This window comes from Otolemur garnettii, unplaced genomic scaffold (genome assembly GCF_000181295.1).
Source record: "Otolemur garnettii isolate 467f Iridium unplaced genomic scaffold, OtoGar3 scaffold00006, whole genome shotgun sequence".
NCBI lineage: Eukaryota > Metazoa > Chordata > Mammalia > Primates > Galagidae > Otolemur > Otolemur garnettii.
Genome location: NW_003852401.1, coordinates 23,461,330 through 23,488,546, shown reverse-complemented (window position 1 = coordinate 23,488,546; position 27,217 = coordinate 23,461,330). Strand labels below are relative to the sequence as shown.

At 33.3% G+C, this 27,217-nt stretch overlaps 1 protein-coding gene across 1 annotated transcript in view; it reads right to left on the bottom strand.

The window, feature by feature from the left end:
• Window positions 1-27,217, bottom strand: part of RFX3 (regulatory factor X3) — a 160,355-nt gene that overhangs the window by 80,077 nt on the left and 53,061 nt on the right. The window contains exon 3 of the mRNA XM_023508836.1: window positions 18,328-18,586. Within this exon, the coding sequence (XP_023364604.1) occupies window positions 18,328-18,586 (259 nt within the window). The remainder of the gene's footprint in view (window positions 1-18,327; window positions 18,587-27,217) is intronic.

The following is a 27,217-nucleotide window of genomic DNA, read 5'->3' as shown; positions in this document are numbered from 1 at the left end:
CTTTCTCATACTTTACTTTGGCTATACAAATTGATGATGCCTTTGGCAATTGATATATTGCCTCTTTAAAAAAAAAAAAAAAAAGGATAGACCATAATAAGTCTGTTAATTTTCTAACAATTTTCCAATTTCTTTATAGTAGAACACTTGATGAACAGAAGGTTCATCATCAATTATATCAACATTTAATCTAATTATCTTCTAAACAACTTGGGAATTAATAGCTTTAATTTTATTTCAGATTATTTTCCCAAGTTGCTGGTTCTTCCCTGGACTCAATAAAATATAATACTGAGAAGAAAGTATTAGGTTAAGAAATTATAGAAAAATATTCTTAGAAAAGATAATAAATTAAATCATAAGATATGATATAATTTATTCTACTGTTAACTTTTCTTGGATCACAAAATTAAGTAAATTCGCTTCTAAAACATTCTTTGAATGAGGGATGTTAATGCATTTTATCATTACACTTCAAAATAAACTGAAGACAGTGATACCATACAAGTGAAAAAAGATACATTAAGGAAAGAGTAATGTACACACTATGAGTAAACAAACATTTTTCCAAAATGTTAGACTATGGAACTACATAAAGGACTTTGTATTATGTCTTTTGGAAGCGGATCAATAAGTGCTGTTGCTTTCAAAGAGAAAACATAGATTAGAAAACAACTAAACATATTCATGTAACTATAAATCACTTCTAAAGAAGAATTTGCTCAAAACTCTAATTTGCAAAAATGCCTTCATTTTCTTTAAAGTTTGCACATGTAGAATTTAAAGTAAGAATTCAGTCTACTAAATAAAAATAAAATGGTCTAAAACTTATAGATTTAAACCAACAGTAAAAATTACAAGAAACATTAACTGCTGAGCAATACTGATGAAGCCCATACTCTGGATTTGTTAAGAAGAAATTTTATGTTAGAAAAACCAGTACTTCTTTTTCTGGAAAAAACGTTAGAGATCTGATTCTATTACTAAAGTTGTTACTCTTTAATAGAAATCTGGGTGGTCCTAGAAGTCCAGGTTGTTAGGAAACAGACTTCTAATTTCTGCTGTTTTTGAAGAGCTTTGGAAAGGAGCAAGAAAGTATGTGGGTCAAACTGGATTTCCCAGAGACAGACGTACTTACTTTCTCTAAAATGCCTTGGACCTGCAAAATTTGGGTTCTTTTTTGTGTCATTTTTGTAATATTAATAAAAAACTATTTCTTTTAGCTTTAGTAATCTACCTAATTAATTTAGGCCTCTGCTGAATTTGTGGACCCCTGGGAAGAGAAAGGAGGAAACATGGAATGATAAAACAATCAAGAAATAAGCACTGAATTTTTCTGTAAGGAAGACAACTAGCCTTTAAGCTTCCATGTTGGAACCTACTTGGAAACACACAGACTTCCAAATACCTGTAATTTCTTTGATGCTTATTGATTAGACCAAAAGGATGACCAGAAAATTTAGTTACCCCTCACTGATTAAAACTTTTGAGAAGCACAGAAAAAAAACTGAACATGTATTTATCATATTCATTAAAAAACAAACCCATAACATTGAAGGGAATTCTAATCTTATGAAGGGATGATAGCCCCAATTACATTTTTTTATTCCTTAAACTAATCCCATGACAGATTAACATTACACTGTTTTTAAAGGATGAGTTTTATTTATTACACAGTGAATGTGTACCTATCACACATAGGGTAATGTGCAGGAACCCCCTACTTGGAAAAAATGTATTTAAGAACACCTATAAAATTTACTTTCATTTTCTCAAGAGTTCATAAACTGCCCAAATTCAGAATCCATGCTTTAAAAGATGGAAATTTTTCAATGGGGTTCAGTGGGGAAAAGGGTATTCAGGGAGGAAAAATCAACTTAATAAAACGAAGGAGGCAAGGAAGCACAAGGTGTGCCCATATATGGGAAATGGCAAGGAATCCTGGTTGTGGGGTATGGTGAATGGGAATGGTTTCAGAAAGACTGGGAATAAAAGGAAAAAAAAAATGTGTTTGGAATTAGACATTGGCATGTGGAAGTCAGGGAAGAAGTAAGGTCATTATAGTTTTGTGGGAAGTTTATGGATATTGAAAAATTTTGGTTTAAGATTTGGCAAGGAGATGTGTTTTGTTAAATATAATGAACTATACTGGTAGTAAGATTAATATTGGAAAGAAGTGAAATGTGCTAATGTGCTCAATAGAAGTTTGTGGGTTAAATGGAAGCTTTCAGGAACAAATATGTTAGAAGAGATTATTATCACCCATGGGAATATATTATGACAATAGAGAGAAAGTGAAGGTGAAAGAAAGGTTAGAGGGATAATATAAAAATGGGGAGGAAGAGTAATAATGAGGCAACATTTTGACATTATAAAATTATGGATGATTAGTTAGTGCTACTATTCCAAAGGGATTATTGGTGTATACAAGGAGGGGTTGGATAGAAGAATAGAGGGACGGAATACAAATAATCTAGATGACATTTTAATGAATTAGAATAAACTTCTATCAGGCTTATCAAGGATGAAATTAATTTGCTAACTTTTCCCCTATTTGTAGATTAGATATTTAAGAAAATATTTGTTCATCCTTCTAGGAGTTGACCAATCTCAGGAAAAAAAAGATGCTGCACTTCAATATCTGACACCTAAAACATTGAGACAGAAGTGAACTGGTGAGATCATATGCTTCCAGCTAACTGTAGATCATTTAAAGATTAAATTCATTCCTTGAGAAAAACCTATAAATTCTCTTAATGTATAAATATACTTAACACTAAATGATATTCTACCACAATACCTATAACACTCATATTTAAGGTAAGAAATAATGATCAGGTAAGACAGATGGAAAATTAGCTTAAAAGTAGGCTCATTGATCCAAGAGATTTTTGGTCCAAATGTCCAACATGATATATCAGCTGAGGAAATTTTCCTAATCTCATTTAAGATACTATATCACTATAGCTTCAGGCAATGTAAATGATTAAACAGCTAGATTACCAGATAGTTAGGAGATTCTAATTCATGATGGCTTGACTAATTGGTAGAAGAGATACAATGGGTCTATTCACTTACAAAGAACTACATGTAGAAAGACTATGTATATATTAAAGGCAACCAGAATGAATTAAATAATAGAGTGTAAGAGGAAGGGGAAAATTACTTCTTGTTGTTACAGTTAGATCATGGGTAAGGTGGATCTTTAGTAGAGAACTGACAAATAATACCTGGCATTCTAATGCTACACAGAAGTAAGTGAATGAACAGTTAGAGCAAACAAGATGAAATGGTACAATGTATGATTTGAGGAAGAGTAAAATAGGCTGAAGAGTAAAGTTCCTGTAGGAATAGGTAAATTAAATTGCACAGACTGCAATTTCTTGGCCAGGATCTTCAATTAAATACGATGAGAGCCATTGTTGAAAAGTCTTGAGAAAGGACTTAATCTGATGTGGCAGTACTTTATGTATTAATTTGGAATATATTGTAGGATGGGAGAGAATGTAGACAGAAAAAAACAATTTTGAAGACATTGTAATTGTCTCTGAAAGCCTGGTAATAAGGTAGCAGTAAGAAGGAAAAGGATGACTACAAACATACTTTGGAATTACAGATCTAAAGGTGGGAGTCTGAGGCAAAAAGCTTGGTAGTGCCTTATTTTGTGAAAGGAACACAAAGGCCTTTATTTCATCACTGTGTGATTAGAACGTTTCAAATACACATATCAAACACATTGACATGAATAGATTCTAAAATGTTTTTCTGTTCATTTCTCTGCTGCATAATCTTTATTCTAAGAATACTGATCATTTTGTTATTGAAATTTCAATTCTATTGCGAAGTATCTTAATCAGATTAACAAGAGGCCTGTGACAATCTAACAGTCAGACTAATATGAGGCCTCATCATGTCTCTCTTCTTGATTGTTCCTTTTTCTCTACATATTTCTTCCTTTCTCTTTGATTCTCTTTTCATTTTTTAAGTGCCTTTCTTCTTTACTTAATGGTATAAAGTCAAATTTTTTATGATTAAAAAATTCCTTTCTTTCCAATTAAAAAGTGGGCACAGTAAACACTTTCCATTTTTTCCATAAACTAATGAAGCTTTAGACTATGAAAATATCTTTGCTTATTTTTTGAAATATCAATTCTCTAAAGTATGATACAGTAACTAAAGTATCTATTAAATAATCACCTTGGGACTGAGTCACCAATAGTGTACACATCCTACCCAGGATTACCTAATGGTAGTATACATGGTGTTGGGGGTCAAGACTGGTTCATGATGGTCCTGGACTATTGCCTCACAATTGGATAAGAAGCTATAGCAACTCCTCTGAGATCAAATTGTGAGGTGCTTTACTTGAGATGAGATATTCAGTCTGGAAAGATAAGCTTACAAAGCATTACATGAGATCATTGAAGTAGGTGGGACTCAGAAACTACCCATATGAAATAGGAGGTAAGATCCTAATGACTGATATCCATTCTAGGCACTAGGAGAGCATGACTTCTTAGAAAAACTAGATTCTTTGCTGGCAATATATTTGGGATGATTAAAACCTCCCTAGACTGACTAGCTAAAACATGAAATCTTCTCCAAGTCTGGTTATCAGTCAATGAGGGAACTCTTTGTCTAGTATGACTGGAAGTCAGGCATCTTTAGAAGATGGAGAAGGGGAGTCCATATTGGATTTAGACAGACTGCTGAAATGTTGGAAGAATGGTATAGCTGGTTTCTAGGGCAGAAAAGTGGTAAGTGATAAAAAGAGGTATAAAAAATTTTCCAGCCTTAGGAACTATATGTGGTTTCAAGTTTCAAATGTGACCTTGACAGAATGCCTACAAAGTTTGATGAACCAAAGGTCCAGTAATGTGGAGAACTTCCTACATTTAATATGCCAAATTTCTAACTACACATTAGCAGAAGATGAAATAATCTCTTTACAATGTGTCATAAGATGAGGTGCTATGGAATATGATAAGAAAAATCAATCTGATTGGAGCATCTTACTGAGTTATTTAGAGAAAATCAGACTTCATTTGGGAGTTCAAGGACCCATCCCCTATGACATTTGCTGCGAATGACTTAAATTGCACAAAGAAAGAGAAGAAGGTAATACCAGTTGCTATGAGAAAATAATATTTGGAATTGGGGTATCAGGGAGGAATTGGGGAATTAAGTAAATATAGATGTGACCAGTTCTCCCAGCCAAACATTGAATCCTGAAAAGACACAATCCCAGAGATGGCTTGCCTTTGTCTGGGCAGAAGGATCTCCAATACTAATTTAGAGTGCCAGAGATTATACCAATTAATATTTACTTCTGGTATACAAAGTGGCATGATCACAATAAAAATATAACCCATGGCAATGAGAAAACCTTAGTTCTTGTGGGGTAGATTCAAGGGGAAAAAAAATGCAATGATTTTTTAAGGTAGAGTACATCATTTCTTTTAAGTGCACCAAGAATGCACATTTCATGGCAGACAACACTAGTGAAGGAAATCATCCATCACTTTTCAGGAATTAGAATTAGAAATTCAGAAAAGACAAAGGAGCTACTATATTTCACTTCTAGGAGGAAAAAAAAAATAAAGCTCAGTGAAGCTCTTACAAAGATAGGGCAATTCTTCTAAGAGGAATCTGTAAGGGCCAGGGGTACCTATTACCTGACTAAGGATAAGAACACAGTGTGATACGCATGTGGCCTACAACTCGCTCAAAATTCTTTTCTAGTTACTAAAATGCTAATGCTGCCTATTTTTGGAATTAAAGACAGGTAGATAGTCTCCAAGCACCTAGAGCCACCTGAGGCTTATATTCAACCAAGAATTAGTGTTCAAAAAGGAACCTCAGAGAAAAGTCCCACCTAAGACCCAAGAAGAAAAGATGTCAGTGGTAAGAGAAAGGGTCAAATGAGGTCTATATGTTCAGTTAACATTGCCCTTGTGTTCAATATTGCCATGATCAAAGATGGGACCCATATTGTATTTTTTTCTAAGGGAGTGCATATTTTTAAAGAGAAAAATGTAATAAAAAATTTTCCTTATTATTAATCAGTCCTTACTATTATTTATAATTCCCCACTGACTTCTGAAGAAGGAGAATCCTCCTAATGGGATGTGCCTTTGTTCTGCAGTTTCTACCAAGCTTAGTTCTCACCAAAGGGCTGAAAGATTCAGAGGAGACTGGAATGATCCTAGATCTGGAAAGACTGGAGGTGAACAATCACTGGCAGAATGAAAGGACAAACTGGAGAGAACAAGGTGATGTATAGAGGTTTTGTGCAACTTCGTTTTAGAGAATGTGATGCTAACCAGGGGTGGGGATCCTGAGGCCTCAGGGCTACATGAGGGCTTCTGAGTTGTTGAGTCCAGCCTTTTTAACGAATCCAAATTTTATAGAACAAATTCTTTAATAAAACATCAGAGCTTGCCATAAAAAAATCTTGGGTAAAATCTATGCTCCTCATAGATACTTCTTATACAAGTTAATCAAGACTGGTTGGAGCACAAGGTTCATTTAGGGGCAGTTGGTTACACCAAAAAGGTAAACTTCAGTTAGAAATGGAGGGAAGGGAAGTGATGCTGAATCTTTTGTATGATTTATATAAGGTGAAAAGACCTTCCCCTGGACATGAGTTTTATATACACTTTTAGGTATCTCTATGCCTTGTTCCAAATAGAATATCACATACATGGACAATTATTCTCTTTTAATGTAAATATTGGCCTTTCATTATATGCTAGCAATACAGAAAGAAAAAAAATTATATCATCTTATGTATTGTCTTTATAGGTCAAAGTATGTTCTCCTGAATCCAAAATAGACTTTTAATCTTTTTTTAAGACTAAAGGACAAGATTGATATATTCAAATACCACTATAATTAAAATTGGTCTCATGGGAGAAACTACTACTTTTCTGTAACTGCTAAAGTGATTTGAAAATAGAATACTAGTAATACCTTATGATTTATAAAGCCTCTTTACATTCATTCTCATTTGTTCTTCACAGCATCTTTATAGTAAAAAAATACAAAAGGTAAGAAATTTTATCTCTTTTTTACAGATTAGAAAACTGAGCCTCTCTGTGTTTGAGAGGTTTTCCTGAAATTACATATAAGATTGGAAATCCAGAGTTTATCACTGTTTAAGTTCAAAGTCATTTTCATTACTTACAAATAGAACATGATATAAATAAAGTGGGAATATCTTAAATTGTAATGTATCTTAAACTATCTTCTGAGAGGTGGCTTATAAAATTAAAATTTGCTGAATGATTTATTGTTAACAAGATTTATTTTCTAATAGAAAAGAATTTAAATAAGATTGATAAATATTACTTGAAATGATTTAAAATAATCAAGTTATAAGGCAAAAGGTTTTGACTGGATAGTAAAATTTTAATCATAAAAATAGTTAACCTAACATATAATGATTGCATGTGTTATCAATACACATTACTATGTTAACCTCATCAGTGTTTTCTCAGAGAAATAGCATTTCTGTTTCCTCGGGGGGAAGGGGGAGATAGAGAGGGGGACAATAAATTCCTTAGAGAAATCCAATCAAAAAGTAACACTTATGATAATAAATTTCCTTCTGAGCAATTTCTCTTCTGAACTCCAGGACTTTAAATTTTGTTGGCATCTCAGATCAGGTAAGAAAGAAACATTTCTACTCGGACACTTTTGTTGAGAAAAGGTATCTGTGATGGGTGACATCATCATGTAGCTACTGCTCACACACCCTGTTTCAAATGACAGGCTCCAGAAGTATATAGTGAGAGGGATTTCTTACAGGAAGCACTTCAACCAGGAATAACAAAGGAAGGAACATTTTCACTTTGTATTTAATGTATATAAACACTAACACTCAGATTTTTTTCAAAACGTGGTCCTAGAATAGCAGTATCCAAATCATTTGGGGGCTTGTTAGAAATGGTAAAACAAAATAAACCCACTCAGATTGTGTTGTTAATGCTTTGATCCCCTCTTTAATTTGCTCAAAGCACTGCTTTTCAGAATGGTAGGATACAACAAATTAATGAGTTATAAAATCAATTACGTAGGTCCTCACCAGCATTTCTAAAAAAATTTAAAGAACTTATAGAGTACAAAATAATCAGAGTTCATTGCACACTGTTTAGATAAGTATCCCTTCATGGAACTTTGGTTTCAGTCATATGTACGTGTATACGTGCATATACACAGTCATATCTGTGTGCATGTAAATGTACACTGTGTGCACTGTAAATGTGTGAGGATGAGTACTAGGCCACAATTTATAGTATTTCTCAATTTAGGCTGTGGCTTTAAAATTGTGAATGCCCTGCACTAAACAGTTATATCAGTATTAGTTCCCTTCTATTCAAACAATCTACAGAATATCATTAGACTCAGGAGGCCTGGCAAATACACACAGAAACACTCGCAATCAAGCTACGGCTCTAGCTATGATACCGCTCTTTAAGGTAAATATTCAAGTGCTTTAGAAAATCAATATGCACATACATTACTTCCCTAACAATGCTGAAAGCAGCTTAATTGGAGAGATTCAGGATAGGCGGTCCTTTTAATCCTTAACATTTATCTAAGATACCCAGAAAACATACCTAGCCAACTTTAATTTTCATATTCTCTTGGACTATAAAGTAGCTAAAGACAAAATCTACATCTCATACACTAAGTAGACATTTAGAGAAAAGAAGTTTTAGGTCTTACAAATGTTCAATTATCAGAAATCATTTCACTGATAACCTACCTATTCACTGTTAATTTTATGACATATACAGAAAAATTTTAAGTTCTTATGCTTTCAATCTGAAGTTGTGGCAGTTTTGTATTACCTCAAGTTATTCTAAACATTTTGATAGAGAAAAATACATTTGGATAAGAAACCTGTACAAACTGAGAACATCTGGTTTGTTTAAGTTGGGATGGTGAGCTGAAATCAAGACTTTGTCTTTTTAGACTTTCTTTGATTATTCTGCAACATTAACTGCAGAAACACCTGGGGGTTCGAACCCTTCAGGAATCTACTGGGTTAGGCAAAAGTATGAGGATTTAAACTCACACTTAACATTTTCAAATGTTCCCTGTGCCTACAATGGTGCCAACTAACTCTAAGGGTGATTTAGCAGTCTAAGTATTATTCGGATTTGTGCCTCTCTTTCACTCCTTTGCTACCCAACTCTAAGGTAGTTTTGTATTTACATTAGTAATATTATCAGAAGATAAGCACATTTTTGGTAAGTCTAAAATAATCAATCTATAGCATATTAACATTTGTGATTTAGAAAATAAAGTGGTGAGAGATGTTAAAACTAACCAGTTAAAAGAATTTGCAAATTTGCATTTTTTGGCTTGGAGGATTAGGTACCTTCCAGTGCAGGGACTAGCTCCATTAGCCCATACTGTAAACCTTCATTTTCACAGAAGCACAGTGCATGGTCAATAGTGATTGCTCAATGAATGTTTGAGGGGGCAAGTGACCAAAGAAAATAATCCAGACTCTAAATACATGGATACAGAAACAAAACATTCACTTTCGTTCCAAAATATTGAATAAGAATGGTTCAAAAATTTTCAATTAAATTTACTGCCAGTTTTCATTGTCTAACCTTTCCACAGTCTAATAAAGGAGGGCTTTCTCTGAAACCTAGGATCAAGGTTTAATTTGAATTGTGACACTTCATAGATAATCTCAAAACTGGGCACACAAAGAACGGGTTGTTTGACCTACACGCTTTTGGAGATTCTGACCAAATAGATATATTTTATAATCATTAAAAGATTGCCAGAGATTGTTGAAAATAACAAATTACTTTTTTTGAATGGATACTATATTCACACACCTCCCACCTTTTTTTAATGCATCCTTCTGAAGATATCTTTGTGCATACATAAGAATATACAAATGTATGTTTCTATTTACACACACACACACACACACACAACTGCCCCTTGCCTTTTCACTTATGTTTTAGAGCTCTTTCTGTATCTGTATCTATCTATTGCCTCATTCTATTTAAAGGCTATGTAAATTTCCACAGAAAGAATAAGTGTACTAAATGTATTTAACTATTTCCCTGCTGATGTATAATTAGGCATTTTCCAGTCCTTTTTTATTATAAGCAAGTAACTTGCACTGAATACAATTGTCTATGCAGCATTTCATATACACAAGAGTATCATCAGGATAGATTTCCAGAAGCAGATTCACTGGGTCACAAGATAGGAAGATTTTCGATCCTGATCAAAATTTCCACATTGCTCTCCAATCCTGTAAGCCAATTTAGATTCTCATTGATAATGATTGCGAGTGCCTGTTCCTTACATATCTACCAAGAATTACTAATTTAATTCCTATTTGGGAAATAAAAGCAGTATGTCTTTGTAGTATATTTTTCATTTCCTTTCCTTGGACTATTTGTTCATGTACTTTCTCCATTTTTGATCTTTTATTTCTGATGGGGTTATAAAAGTGGCCTATATATTTTAAAAAATTAGTCCTTTGACTATGATGTCTCAAAACTTTATGCTAGTTTGGTTTTCCCCCCATTGTCTTTATGTAGTGTGGGTTTTGTCATACAGAATGTTCTCACTTTTATTAAATTGGGTTTATCAATATTTTTATAGCTTCTACACTGTATTTCACTCTTCCCATTCTAAGAGCAATAACACATTCTTCCATCCAGTGAAATTAATCTTGGTTTAAGGAGTATGAAACCAATCTAATTTTCTTTTATTTTGTTTCTTATTTTTTAAAGACAGAGTGTATTGTTCTCTTGCCTAGGATGGAGTGCAGTGGTGCACTCACAGCTCATTGAAACCTTAACCTCCTAGGCTCAAAGGATCATCCTGCCTCAGCCTCCCCATTAGCTAGGGTATACGGGCATGAGCCAACACACCCAGATAATTTAAAAAAAATTTTTTTAGAGATGGGGTCTTGCTGTTGCCCAAGTTGGTTTCCATTTCTTTTACAAATGGTTAGTCATTTTGAAACATCATTTACTAATAATCTACTAAAAGGCACCACCTTTATCATATATTATATTCCTGTATGCACGTCCCCTACTCTATTCCATATATACTAGTCTACTCATATACCTAAATAATTGTTTAAATTATTATAATTTTGTAATGTTTTAATAGCTGATAGGCTATTTCCTCCCACTCCACCCTTCATCATTTTCCTTTTACAAAATTTTTCTGTACTGTTCTCATGTGTTTATTTATATAAACAGTCTTTCTTATAAAAGAAAAAAAGATATATGGATATTTTGGTGAGATTATTTTGAAATATTTTAAATTAATTCAGTAAAATTCAATGCCAAAAATTTCTTATTCAAAAATATGGTATGCCATTCTAGTTATGCAAGTTTCCTTTTGTGTTCCTCAGAAACTTTATAAATGCTATTAGGCAGCTGGATCTTACACATATATTGTCATTTTATTGCCAGTATTTTTTGTTTTGATTATAAATGAGATCTTTGCTTGTACTACATATTCTAACTACTGTATTTAGAAACATTACTGGCTTCTTTGTGTAGTAATTTTTCACTCTGTCACATTGCTAAATTGTCTCATTTGTTATAGTTTTTCATTTGATTCTCTATGATTTCTATCAGGTACACAATTCTATCATCTATAAGTTCTTATCTTGCTGGCTCTTTTTATTTTTATATTTTATTTCCTTCTCTTGCCTAATTGCATCTTTCCTGTAATTTTGAAAGCACAATTAAAAATCACATCTTCCTTTCTCATGAGACAGATGGGAAAGTCAGTAAAACATATAGTGAGTAAATTTAAAATAAATGTGTAAAATTTTAACTGCCTATGGTTAGAGCAAAACTCCTAGCCCATGAAATTTACTGCCACCAACAGTTACATTGAGATACCACAGGTAGATTCTAAAAGAAACCAGATAATTCTGTGGCCAGTAAACACAACTGTAGTTACATGGGCTAAGAAAGTGGTAATCAAATCACACACTTTTAAAGACGAACTCATATACACAGGGATATGGGAAAATCCCCTCTCATTACAGCACTCACAATTGATTTTAAGCATTGTGTTTTATTTTCTTCCATTAAATTAAAGACATGGGCCAGCAGAAGGCACGGTATTAAAACATCACAGGTTTAGTATTGACACATATCGAAATTGGTATTTTAATTTGCCACCAATGCATTTTATATTTTATCTGGATTAATTTATATATACAACTGAAGCATTAAGTTAGTGGAGGGGGTTTCCTTTAAAATTTATGACAGTTTCAAACTAGTAAACTAATTTATAATTTGAATTGTAAATATAAGGATCTCTAAGACATAACTTAGTTTCACAATTATAAGTAGAATTTACAGACATCATCGAACCTTCCTAATCCAGACTTTATACAAAATTTCTGGCATGTTATGATATATTTGTGTTCTGAGTTGTTTCTGAGTTGAAATAGCTAAAAAATAAAATAATTCATTATTGTATTTTGCTTTAAAATTTTAGGGGAACTCACTGGCTACATGCAGGAGAGACTGAAGGATTCTGTCATTCTGTTTGTCTTAACCTTCTAGTTTATCAAGATTTCTAGGAGTGGAATGTCTTACAGTCTTAACGGTAAAATTACTGCCTCTAGATCTTATCAGCTTCAAGGCTGGAGCAGTGTGGAACTGACTGACAGCTGAATGGAATATAGATGAAGTGATGGAGACTACAAGTCACTCGAAGTCTCATTTTATTAAGGGCTTTGAAAATGAGGTCCCAGAACCTTCAGTCAATTTACAACTTAGTGAAGGAAGCAGAAGATTCATGGTACTCTGTCAGGAGTTTCATTTGAGGGATCAGGCTGGCCTAGGGAAAATGGGAGATAGGAAAACAGAAAATTCTAAGACCATAAAGGAGGTACGTGCTCCTGCCGAAATAAATGGAGAGTGTTTCTTTACTTTAATCATTGAGGCTAATTGGATAAAATTATTTTAAATAGAAATTGGCATTCTTATAATATAAAATAAGAATTGTGATTTATAACAATTTATGTTCATTTCTAACTTAGAGAAATTATTTTCTTTCAAGTATGCCTTTACGTATTATAATTAAATAGAACTATATTGTTTTTCTATCTTTACATAGACATAACCAATGATCCGTCATTATTTTAACATTTTTTTCCTTGGGTAAGGTGGATAAGCAATTGAGCTCCTTCAAATACAATGATTTCCCATCAATATAAGAAAGTTCTTCAAGTATTGATATTAAAAATAAAACCTAAAACATACTGTTTGGGAGGGGAAGCATGATGCAGTATTTTTATTATCATTTCTGTAAAAACATAGGAGAAGGAAATAAAGCTATTTACATCTATTGTGCTTGAACATTCATAGTATATCTGTAGAATGGTATGTAAAGAACTTGGTCACATTGGTTGCCTTAAGGAAGAGAACTGAGGAGTAGGGGTCAGAGAGAGCACTTTCTTCTATATTTTGAATGTATAATTGATTCATATAAATAAATTAATAAAAAATTTAAAGTAAAAGAAATGTCCATTGGTAGTATTAGCAAAGGAATAAGTCCCCTAAATTATTTTCTGGGAAGCTAAATATATTAATCATCTTAAAAAAGCATTCCCTTACATTAAATTTATAAACATGCAAAAACCAAAAATGAAGAAATAAAAGCATCTATAATTCCGAAATGAATTTTTAACATTCCATAAATCATGTAAATTTGTGCAAACTTTTACTTATACAGTAGTAGATGGACATTCAAATTTTTCTCTAAATAATTACAATTATACTATTTTATATTAATCAAAAGAGATAGAAATAAAAACAATAGTATTTGACACATTTTCCTTATGCTTCTTGGTGAGATCTAATTTTAGCATGAGCCTGTTAACATATGTCACTAATAAATAAATAAAGCTGTTAAAATTAGCTTTCATATCATAGTTTCAAAGATGATTAACATAATCTTAGTTATAAAAAGACTCCATTAATAATACAAATAACCATTTAATTATAATAATGCAAATATTATTATATGGAAAAGTAGGTAAATAAAGCTTCTTAAAGCAAATTCCTAAGTATTACACAGTCTTGTATAAGATAAACCTTATTGCAATAAGCATGGAAAAAAAATCACTAACTACATTCACAAAGTTTTGAACTTCAAATGAAAACTGTGTAGGTTCCAAAACTCTATAATTCTGTAAATGTTATGATTATACAGAAAATAATCAAGAAAAAGAAAAATTAAGAGTTCCAAATGGATAGAGACAAATAGGGAAATGTTATATTCACATAGTTAGAAGGAAAGTATATAATAAATTCAGAGTTCTAACTGTAGCAAAATCTTTAATGTTCATGTGCTACTGAAATATTAACAATGAATAGATCATTACCATTAATTTAATAAATATCTAAAACATCAATAAAAAGCTATGAAATATTTCTGAAAATTTCTATTTAATATTGTCAATAGGAATGTCATTTAAATGTGTACATATGTGTGTATTTACATAAGTAAAAACATGTATACATTCATATAAATACATAACTTATTAACATATGGATTCTATTGACCAAAGAATACAGTAAATAAAATGAGAAATGGTATTCTGACTGTATCTGAATATTGGTTGTTTGTACCATAATATACTCATTATACAAAAATTAATTTCTTACAATCATGATCTTTTGAGAAATATTAACATTTCTATGTACTTTGAAAATGGAAAAATTTCACAATGTATAAGCTAGAAATGAAAAAATGTAAACATCTTTAGACAAAATATTTGTTTCATTTAAAATTATAAAAATAAAATACAGGTTGTACATAAAGTTTGTGTGCAATGTTAAAATAGTAAACTGTGTAAATTATATGCTCAAAGAAAAATTCTAATTAATGATTCAGTGATCCTTCTAGTACTATATTTTAAAAAAATGGTTTAGGTTTTATGTTAAATATTAGATTAAGAAAATGCTTTAAGAGTTAATCATTTATTTTTCTTAGTAGTGGCTTCAATTTCAAATCATTAACTTTTACCATTAGCATATCTTGAGAAACTGACTTGGGTCTTGGGGTGACCTTTTCTTTGTGGCAATTTTAAATGAAAATATTTCTGTATAGATTCAGGTCAAATGTAAAAGACAGTCAAGGCAATTATTCTGAGAACTGGAGCAGGAAACTTTGCTAGCTGGGAACTCAGTACAAGTGTTTTGTTTTGTGCCACACGCAAGTACACAAACTTACCCAGTTTCACATCAACTATACATTAACTATACATTCCCCTCACTTGTAACTTTTTAAGGTACTAAAAAGCTATTTCCAGGCAGGAATTCTGGCCACAATGTAGGCTACTCCTATATAGGCAGTTGTATCAACAACTTATATGTTGAACATTAAAACATAGCCAGAAAAACTGAAAGTATATGACAAAACCTGGATCAATATTTGGAAAGAAACAACATGAACCTTGATCAGGTTATTAAAGACTGTGCTCTGATGTAATCAATCATCTATATAGCTCTACAATAAATGAAACAGATATATGAACTCAAGCAAATTCCATTTAATGACATGATACCTACTTAAAAAAAAATCCTGATTCCTAGGAGTCAAAATAATCAAAAATTTAAGGTTTGGGAAGAGGTGGATGTTAGAAAATTTTAAATTAGTTTCACAGCACTTACACTTTGTTAATCTTACTATAGTAACAGATGTGAGATTATAAACTGAAAATCACAACCTCACTGTGACTCAAGCAGATGAGTATATTAGGCAAGATTGAGGGGGTTCTAAATCACATATACTTTTTGGTAATAAATGCAAGATAATAAATTGTATTATAGCTGAGGTATATTTAGATAGGTACTTGACTATCAATATGGGCTCTGGTGAGGGCACTTTGTGATTTTTACACATATAAGTTATTTTTTAACTTTTATACTCCTTTTGTTAAAAAAAGAAAATTTCCTTGTAAAAAAACAAAAGAAACTTTAGACAATTTTTATCTTTAACCAAACCACCTCACATCTAAATATTTTAAAGTATAAAATTAGTATGTGAAGTTGATATTATGAATTACTGCTTTTAAATAGTTTTCAACTATTCCCAGTTGTTATAATTCAGTTATATGTTTATTTTACCAATTAATAAAATAAAAATCATACATCAAATCTATAAAATGGATAGCTTAAAAAGTAATGCCACCTTTCATACCTATACATGAATAGAAAACCAGAATGTATCTCTCACCAAGAAAGAAAAAAAAAAAACCCACGAAACTATAAATTACACCCTACTAATGTTTGCAACTGCATTTATATGAGCTGGAATAAACAATTTGGTTAATTTAGTGAAAAAACTAGTAACTCTAGTAAACTCAAATCCAGCTATTGAGAAGGTTTTCAGGTAGCAGAGATCAGCGTGAAGGCATGAAGGAATGCCTGAAGAAGGTGAGGTAGAAAAGGGATGGGGTTTGGAGGATGGCTTGTTAGCATGAAGACAGAGACAGGAAATGAAAGTGGGAAAGGACTATATGCCCTACTTTTCTGTTTGCCTAAGTCCTTGATAAGTGGCAAGTACTTTCCTTTAACTGAAAATGACTCTCTAGGTAGCCTTTCTTATAAGTGATATAAAGCACGGATACCTTTTTCTACCTCTTTTCCTTTTATGGTAAAGATAATGTTATTTTTACATATACAGTATTTTATAATTCTTTTGTAAATGTTATGATTTTAAAGCTAAGAGGAACATTAGGAAATAATTTAGTGTAACCCCTTATTTTATTGACAGGTGAACTGAGATACAGAGAAGCTATGATATGCTAGTGACAACTCCCTTGAGTTTCTGATCTATATAAATATACTTGGTGTGACTTAAAGGTTTGGAAGTACTATATATAGTATTATTAAAAGCAAGAGACAAATACACATAGGAAATGCTTCATAATCACAAAGAAAAAATTACCAAATGGAATATTCCACTCAGAACAACTAGGCATCTGTTCTGATATTAGTAATAAATAGTGAACTATAAATAAAAAGTTTAAAAAAATGCATTAGGGAAAAGGCACTGGATGATGAAAGTATGAGTGCATGTAACTACTGCAAAGACACAAACTATATACAATGTACTTACCAAGTACACAGAATATCCTAGAGAAAATCCATAAAATGAGAAATATAAAACCTCTCATATTATTATTTTCTCCCAAATTTATGTCTATCTCTATGTCATTACAAGAACAAACTATATAATAAGGTGATGAAAGAGGGGTACATCCACTTAATTCAAAGCCTACTCTTTTATATGAAATATATAGAAAATCCATTCCATTGCTGCTTTGACTATATGGTTCTAAATGACCATTCTCTCTTATATGCTTGGCTGAGATGAAAATGGGAAATTCAGGTACAGAGTTAAATAATATCAAATTCTGCACAACTTTTCTATGATTAATTGTACAACATCATTTCAACACATTAAAATACAGTGTGCCAAAATTAATACACTTATTAAATTTTAAAAACCTAAAAATTCAAATATGTAAGTATATTTCTAAGATACTCTGTGCTCATCACTAGGGTTAGAGCTAGTGTAAATATTTTCATTATCATTATGGTCAGAGCTAATGCAAATATTTTTCCTCTGCACCACCTATACTATTGTTATCCAAAGTATCTCCCTGGTAGATGCAATATCATTTTATATATGGCTCATAGGTGAATGTATTTTAATATTTCAGCAATGATTTTGATATGTACTAGCAAAAATTACACATGGTGTTCTCTTGTAAAAGTGTGTCAATTAAAAAATATAAATGGTATGTGAATATGCCAAAATTAACTATCTAAAGTTTGAGAAAGGCTATCTTACACAACATAACTTCTCTGGGGATGAACTAGCATAAATATTACTGTTGGAGGATGTGGAAATTTTAGATTAAATTATTTTATTCTCTGTATTACTGCCTGGCTCTTATCTCATGAAGGAAGTGTAATATAAAAGTAAGTTCTTTCAGTGGAAATGTATTTTACTGAATATAAAGAAAGAACGCTTACTAAAATCAGCAGCTTGATAAGTAAAAACCACCTCTCTAACTTCTCACTAAAAATAACAACTTTCTAATTAACTTAATCAGAAGGCATATATATGTATCTGTTTCATTATGCACAATACTACATGCGCTACATTCTGCAACTAACCAAACTACAGCAGCTTAGCACACACTTGCCCCACTCTGGTCTGTGAGGGAAATGCTCAGTAGAGGCTACCAAGAAGCTAAATTAAAGAAATAAAAACTTAAATACTTACTGTTGCTGGGGAGGCCCGAGTTGTGTGTGTCACTGAGTGACCAGAATTCTCCATTGAATTGCCAATGAGATAGGTTCCTCCGGAGCTGCTGATCAGCTGTCCTCCTGTGACGCCCATCTGAATCCCACCAGTACCCACCATGCTGTGGGACGAGACCACAGTAGTCACCTGTGCAGAACTCCCTTGAGTATCAAAGTAATTCCCTCCAGTGTTTTGGCTGTACATCTGTGTTTCTGTGTAAGGATAAGTTGTTGTTCGGCTTTAGAAAAAAAAAAAGAAAAGAAGAAATTTACTAACTAGTTTATTTATATCATCTTGTTACATTTTTTCTAATGTGAATATATTTAAAATATATTGGTTAGCTTAGCCTTTGGAACATGGTGAGTTTTGCATTTTGTATGAAACTTCATTCCCAGAAAGAAGAGTTGGATTTATTTTCCAAATTAAAGGTACATTCCTTTAATAAGTAACTCAACTAGCTCTGTACATTAAGAGCTTTTGCCCTCTATTGGCGCCTACCTGCAGTATATATAAATAAGCTTAGGTCCCTTCCCTCCAATAAATCTTGCTGAGCAACTCCTTCAACTGCTTATAACACTTCCTATAAATCCCTTTTAGAAAAGCCGGCATCAGAAATGACTAGGATCTAATGAGCCAACTACTCACACTACTTCACATTCCTGGGTGGCTCACAGGAAACCTCCACCATAAGGTAGCTTGTATGGATCTCTTACCACCATAAGAAACTTAAGCAGTTTACTCACCTTGGGTCCTAAATCCCTACTGAGTATCTCTACCCTTCTTCACACTCAAGCTTCTCTTTTATGAGATGACAGTGCCTCATGTCCTCACCTTCCACTTCCCAACTACTGCGGTCAAGCTTCTCCCCTTAGCCTTTTATTGAAACTACTTTTAATAGGTCACTTGTGAGCAAATCTAAATACCAGGGTAAAAGGCTCCTGTCATTCCTTATCTTTTCTGACCTATCTGTGGTATGACATTGTTGACTGCTCTATGTTGCCCTTTCCCTTTTTCTGTTCTGATTAAGCTTATTTATTTTTCATTTTCAATCGATAGTCTTAATTTTTAGTTTAAAATGCTTCAAAAGCATTTAACACAAGAAGTTAGAAAAATACACAGACAGAATATGCTTTGTTTTAAAAAGTCAAATACCAAATTTAAATTCCTAGTTATTTTGCTCTTCTTTTCAACTCTACTTCCCAGGGCTAGCCATTTCTGAGTCTGGTGTGCATGCATTAAGGTCTGTTCATGTCTGAGGTCTTGTCCCTTAGTTTAGTCTATGGAATTTCTTTTCCACTGTTTGCTTTTTTACCATAACATCTCAAGAACCTTTTGGGAGTCTCCATTTTTCATTTTCTTTCTTTTTTTTCTTCAGTTCTTGGCCAGGGCTGGGTTTGAACCCACCACCTCTGGCATATGGGGCCGGCACCCTACTCCTTTGAGCCACAGACACTGCCCTCCATTTTTCTTGCAATGTAAATACTGGGATTTTTCTGAGATTTTCATTTTTAGTTCTTATTTTTATTTAGACCACAGACCTCTACCACATACAGTACTATATGACCATATACCTGCTCTTAGTAAATAATCTTATACACATTGGTACCACTGCTCTTTACTTTCTAGTTATACTTTAAGAATATAAAATGTAGGTTTCTACCAGCTAACTGACCATCTCTACTAGGAAATCCCATGATATATGAGAAGCTTTAAATGTAAAATTATGTAAGATATAATAAGATTCATTCTTTCCCTTGTTCTTTCTACCATATTCCCCCTCTCAGTTGAGGGCAGCACCACTATCCTCAGGTTTGGAAATCACTGCTGACTTTCCCCTCACTTAGTGACAAGAATCACCAATTCCTGTCAATTCCATTTTCTAAATAATTTTCCAGTTCTTTTCATTCTCATACACCCTACATTAACTCATAGTGCTCTCTATTACACAGGTTGAGGATCCTTTATCCAAAATGCCTGGGAACAGAGGTGTTTCAGATATTTGAATTTTTTGGATTTGAAACATTTGTATATCGGTCATGAGATATCATATGGATAAAACTCAAGTCTGAATAGGAAATTCATTTATGTTTCATATACAGCTTTTATACATTGCCTGAATGTAATTTTAAACAATATTTTTAATAATTTTCCGCACCAAGCAAAGTTTGTATACACTGCATTGTCAGAGTGCAAAGGTGTCACTACCTCATGTTGATGCCAAAAAAGTTTCAAATTTTGTAGAGTTGTAGATTTTGGATTTTCAGATCAGGAATTATCAACCTGCCATTGCCTTCTAATCAATCTTCCTTCTTAACCTATTTCCAGCTTTGCTTCCAGGAGAATATTTTAAAATGGAAATATGAAAACAATACTTTGCTTAAAATTCTTCCCATGATTCTTTCTAATCTTTACACAAGTTCAATACCCTTGACCACCATATGAAAACTGTCAGGGGCTGGTGGCCACACAATCTCCATACATGTTGCTCTCTATGTTCTCAGGTGCTTTCCTCACTCACACCATATTGACCATTTTGCTGTCCACCCCCACAATGCCATTTTCTCTCACCTCTCCACTGTGCTACTTAAGTTTTTCTCTGGGTGAAAGACCTTTACACTTTTATTCCACTCCATTTCTTGGTTCTAATCATCCTTAAACTCTCAGTACAAGCTCTGTTTCCCTCCATGGTTGCCTTTCACAGGGTTGCTATGTTTTATCCTCTGTACTTTTCTTACCATGCTTTAAATTCCTAAAACACAGCTCTTAATTTACTTATTGTCCTGGTGTCTTCATGCTCCCATGGAATTATGTTTTACTCCCATCAGAGCTCTCAACACCTAACATGTTGCTGGTACATGGTAAGCACACTAAATAGTCAGCAAATAAAAATTTTTAAAAATATATTGGACATAAAAGCCAGATTCATAAATTTCTGTATAATAAATCCTTGTTTTGTTAAATTATAAGAAACTATGCTAAACCATACCAAAGTTTCTCTGTTTGTCTTAAAACAGGTAGTATTAAACCATTATGAATTATGCTTATAATGGAATTTATAATAAACTTTTCATAAAATAATGACAGCATTCTGAAAGTATTCCATACTAAGTAAAAGCCCTTCCCAGAAGGGACTATATCAAATAGATGTATAAATTTTAGTTTGTGGTGATAACGGAAAAAATCTCCATATAGATAAAATAAATAATTTTTCCCATAATTGCTTTATTTCCCAACTGGAAATCCCATTTATTTATTTATTTATTTTTGGCTTACATATTTATTTAATAAAATGAAACAGCTATGTTGATGTCAAATGATAAAAAGAGAAATGAGGTCATTTTAATTTATGTCCTCTCTGAATATGACAGTGGCTCCATTTAGCTGAGCTTAAAATAACACAATCTGATGTTGGTATTTAAGGATAGTCAAATAAGTTGTACAAACAGATATAGGACAATAAATACTTTGGCAGATGCAGGACATGGTGCCCTCTTTTTTCCCACAGTCCAAGAAAGATGATTACGTTTCCCCCCATTAGTAAATAGATTCACAAACAACACATACAAATGTAGCATTTACTCTGCAATAAGCACTATTCATGTGCTTTTCAGGTATTAACTAATTTAATCTTCATCACAACTTTATGAGGTAGGTCCAGTTATAATTCCTATTTTATACTCATATTGAATAACTAATTTAAAAAGGTTAAGTAACTTTGTATAAAGCACACAGCTGAAAATCATGGATCCAAATCCATGATTGATCTGAACTTAGCTTATGCTGTACTTTTCATGTATGCCCATGATATATGTCAACAACTACTAAGACACAGCTCTAGCAGGGACCATATGAACTTCCTGTTGCTATTTGGGATTTCCTTTATCACTCACTGTTTACTAACACCGAAATATTTTCCACTCTTATCCAGGATGGGATCTTCAGATGATGTAATTGTAAAGAAGGAGCAATAGAAAAGGTGGGACCATTTCAGAGGATACTTAGTAACTATGCTTAAATTTTATACCTTCTATGATATGGAAGTTGCTATTGCATCATAAGAAAAATACCCCAAAAGATTTAAATCACCTCATCTTTTGTGCATTCTCTTTTTATGTAATTATTCTCAGTGAACAAGAGTAATATAAACAAACACTACTCTTTTATATACCACAGATATATAAAATCTATATATAGCCCTCAACTCAGTATAAAAATACAGCAACAAAAATCAAGCTATGTTAATTTTCATGCGTCCTTCTAGCTTGAGATAACTCATAAGCTAGAAAAGGACCAAAGGGCAGGACAAAGGAGAAAGAGACAGAAGAGTATGCCCAATCCATGCATTTTCCCCATTACTCAATCACGCTCTATGAGACTGTGAATAAGGCTTGGCATAAACACACATACACAAAACCCCATTTTACACTGGGGTAAAGACTGGCAATTTCTAGGAGGTGAAAAAGACACAATTACATGAGGAAATAAAGTATCATGAACTATCTGAATTTGGCTTTAACAAAAATACACTTGCTGTGGAAAATGGAGAAGTCTTTTAAACACTAAGTTGAATAGAAGAGGCAGATTAGAATGTACTCAGCCATTGTTCTTTAAAGCTAAGAAGGCAAGCATAATCCATTTGTTAGAGTCCGTGGAGCCAGAGCCAGAGCTCGAGTCATGCAAAGACTCCTAAAGGTCTTTTCCAGATTTGTATACTTTGAGCTCCTGAAAAAATACTAAAGAATTTATTTTAAAAAGAAGCAAAGATAACAGTTATTTTTTAGGTACTAGAAATAGATTCTCTAATTCTGATGTCTCAGATCTGCTTGTCTTTTACATTGTATACTAAATACGTTCTTCATATGAGTTATTACTTGCACACTATTTTCCCCAGAAATTTCTAAAACATATGCTCAAGAAAATTATTCAATTTTTGGCATATCAGATTGAAAATGGTTATTTCTGGCCTGCATATTCCTGAAATAGCTAAATTCCCAAGCAATTCTGTACATATTTAAAAGATACTGCTATGTTCATTTTGTTTGTTCTATTTTGATTACCATCTACTATGTCATGAAAATAATGTGTGATATTATTTCTACAGCAGAAATCTTTCCATTGTTCTGCACATGTAATCAATGTGAACACACAGATATGTGTCTACTTGCTGACAGAAGCTTCCTCATAGCTGACTCTATTATAAGGTTCTATGCAAATGTCAGGACTCTGATCCAGCAAATTCAGTAAATTAGTGCTATTTGTATCCCATCATGTCTTCGCATATACTGTGGCGAAGCATGACTCTGGATATTCATTATTTACTTATTCACTAAAGCGATTGTGTGATTTTATCTTAGCTATGACCTATTTTTCTGTTTTCTTTGGCTTTGGGTATCTTGTCCACAAGTCCAGTAAAAATTATTTCTTTTGTATTTTAGCAAGGTTTTAAATATCCTCCCACCAAAAAGCTTGTCAATATAAAATGAAGTAATAGTATGAAAATGATAAATTCAGGAAATAAAATGGATTGTAAATCTCACACCATAAATTATATTTTGAAGATATAATATGGTTATGGTGATGATTATAGTATCTTACTTAAGTACAATGTTTTGAGGCTACTCTGTACATATTCTTTAAACAAATACTTACTAAGCATCTGTTCTAGCACCTAAAAGAAAATGAACCATATAAACATGACATCTACAATCACAGGAGCTACAGAAGGGGTAATGGCAAAAACAAGAAAGAAAATTGGGGAAATAGAAATTTTCTTAGGTTGCTATTTAAGGAAAAATAGAATATTAAAAGAATAAGTGGGAGAGAGCACAGTAGATAGTACAGTCAAAGAATGTTATTTCTGAAAGATATTTAGGCTGAAACTAAAAGATGAAAAGGAGTCAGCCCCGTGGAAAACAGAAGAAGAGTATAGGAGGGAGAGAGAACAAAAACAACTCTCAAACACAGCACATAACGCAGGGAAAAGGCACAACATGAGACGTATTTAGAAAGAAATTATCAGTCTAGAATACTTCGACTAATAGGAAAAAATGAGGTTAACAAAGTAGATAACCAAACATACAGGCAGTATAAAGAAATTTTTGTCTTTAGTTGCGGGTAACAATCTAGAAGAGGGTCATGAAAGAAATTTTAAAAGGCTACGACAGCACTGAATAAAAGAAAGACTAGAGTAGATGACATACATCACCACATATTACACCTGGTGAAAATACGAACTAATTTTAGACACTTTCGTTTCTGTCATATAGAGAGTGTGTGTGTGTGTGTGTGTATAGACACACACACATATAGGAGCTCACCCAAGTGTGTACTGTACTCAGGTGTGCATGTGTGTAGTTATTAGTATAAAATGATTGTTTAACTTTCTCACTGTGGATAGTAGTTTAAAAAGCATGAAAACCACTGTCACAGACTATAGCAAGAAGTTTAGATTTTGTTTTAGGCTGGAATAGGAGTAAAGGGTCATATGAGTAGGGGGAGGCAGGGGAACGTTCTAGCTAGAGAAACAACAAAGGCCCAAGTCCAGGGAAGTAAAGAGACACCATGAGAAAGAGGAGAAACCAGCAAGATGATTCTGGAATGTGTTCATTAGATATAATAATAGGGGGTCTAATGCCTCCTGTAATCTGCACGGTTCACTTGGAAGTGGACCATGTAGTGGTCAACTTGGCAAGTATCAAAGCATAGTGACAATACATGTTTCAGTGGACTAGACAAAGGAAATAAGTCTGAATAAACAACATTGTAAATATTTTTGGAAAGTTTGAGAGCACAAAAAGGGCATTTGAATACCAGGAAGAAAAGTTTTTAAGAGATGGGGGATAGGGCAGTGCCTGTGGCTCAGTGAGTAGGGCGCCGGCCCCATATACCGAGGGTGGTGGGTTCAAACCCAGCCCTGGCCAGACTGCAAAAAAATAGCCAGGCATTGTGGCAGGCACCTGTAGTCTCAGCTCCGTGGGAGGCTGAGGCAAGAGAGTTGCCTAAGCCCAAGAGCTGGAGGTTGCTGTGAGCTGTGATGCCACAGCACTCTACCAAGGGTGACAAAGTGACATTCTGTCTCTAAAAAAAAAGAGAGAAAGAGAGAGCTAGGGGATATATTATCACCCTTAATCTACATGAAGTGAACCATACAGGTTATAAATTATTACCTTACTTTTACTAATGGGTAAAGTAACACTTGGAGAGATAAGGTCACCTTTTTTGAGATGACACTGATAGTAAGACTGATGAAGGAAGACTGGAACTCAGCTCTGGATATCTCCCAGTCCAGTAATCTTTCTATTGTTTTATGTTGCTTTTGTTCATGTTTCACGAAGATAAAAGTATATACACTGCCAAATAAATGGGACTTAAAGCGGCATAGCAAACTAAAATTTTCTTAGAAAACTTATTGGGTAGTTGAAGAAAGGAGGTATTTGTTTTGGAAAAGGATAAAAAAAAAAAAAAAGACCTCTACTTTTTCTTTTGTTCTCATCTCTAAGGACTTAGAGGAGAGAGTATTCTTTGGTTTTTGGAGAAATGTAATAAAGATTTTCTTTCTTACTATAGAACGGCCTATGTTCCGCAGGGTAATTATTTGAGGATTGTTTTGCTTATCTGTAGTATAGATATAGTGAAAATATGCATAGTTGTTTTCTTTCTCATCAGCTTTTATTAGATTTTGTGTACCTAATATGTGTCCCAAAGGAAGTTTTATTCTTCCAATTTGGTGGCAAATAAAAAAGGTTGGACATCCCTGCTAGAAATTCCTTGTTTCATCAGAAAATTACTCATAAACCTACTCTCTTTGCCCAAGAGTAGTTCTATGAATTGGACAGATAATTTTTTTCAGCCAGAATTCAAGTTTCTGAAGTAAAAAGAGGGCTGGATACTCTACTTTCAATGGCCAGTGGTGGCATTAACTCCTTTCTAATTAAATGTTAACTTTAAAGGGTTAATAGTGGAACATGATCTAGTTGAAGGGGGACACAGAGGACTGAGCAGTCTGTTTCTCCACTTCCTTCCTCTACAGCCACCTCTGAGACTTCCCATCTACCTCACAAGTCTATAGCTCCACAGGACAGTCAGACAACCAGTAATTAGTTGATTCTATCAGTCAGTCAATCAACAGATAATTACTAAATATATTTCAGGTCTCATATTGTGTAACTATATATATATAATATTGAATAAAATTACATAGTCACTACACATATAGGATTTAAAAATCACTGATTCAAGGGCACTACTAACACCCCAGATACTTACTCAATACTTTTAAGCTTTGTGGTTCATGTTGACGAGTCATAAGGTCACTATGGTAGAGATACTCGCAGGACTTTTTGTTTGTACATGGCATCTGAACTCCTTGTGTTTGTACAAATCCTCAGCTTGTAAATGGTGGTGGGAGACAAATCCCACTTCCAACTGTAAGAGCTCAGGCTTTCCCAACCTCCCTTCCAAAGAGGCCAGAGAAAATCCACTCAAGGTTCAGATAATCAGAAGTACTTGGCCTAAATAAGCAGTTTGGAACAAAGTAACAGGAAAAGAGGCATGAGGTCCTCACTGGACTACCCCTGCAGTGTGTTTTTCCTACAGTCTGGCTGTGGCCTAACATCACTCTTGTACTTCCTTTTACCAGCTTGATTTTCCAGACTTCCTGGAAATTCAGTGAGTCACAAATTCTTTGTTTTTCTTAAATAGGCTAGAGTTGGTTTCTGCTGCTTTAAACAGTTTTCCATTATGAATTTTTTATGAGGGTCACCAAGGCAATGCAAAGAGGTAGCTACATTATTGGGAATATTTGCACTACGTATTTGAGTTTTGAGTCTTGAATGCTTCAAGTCAGACTGAAGGCAGGAGATATACCAGA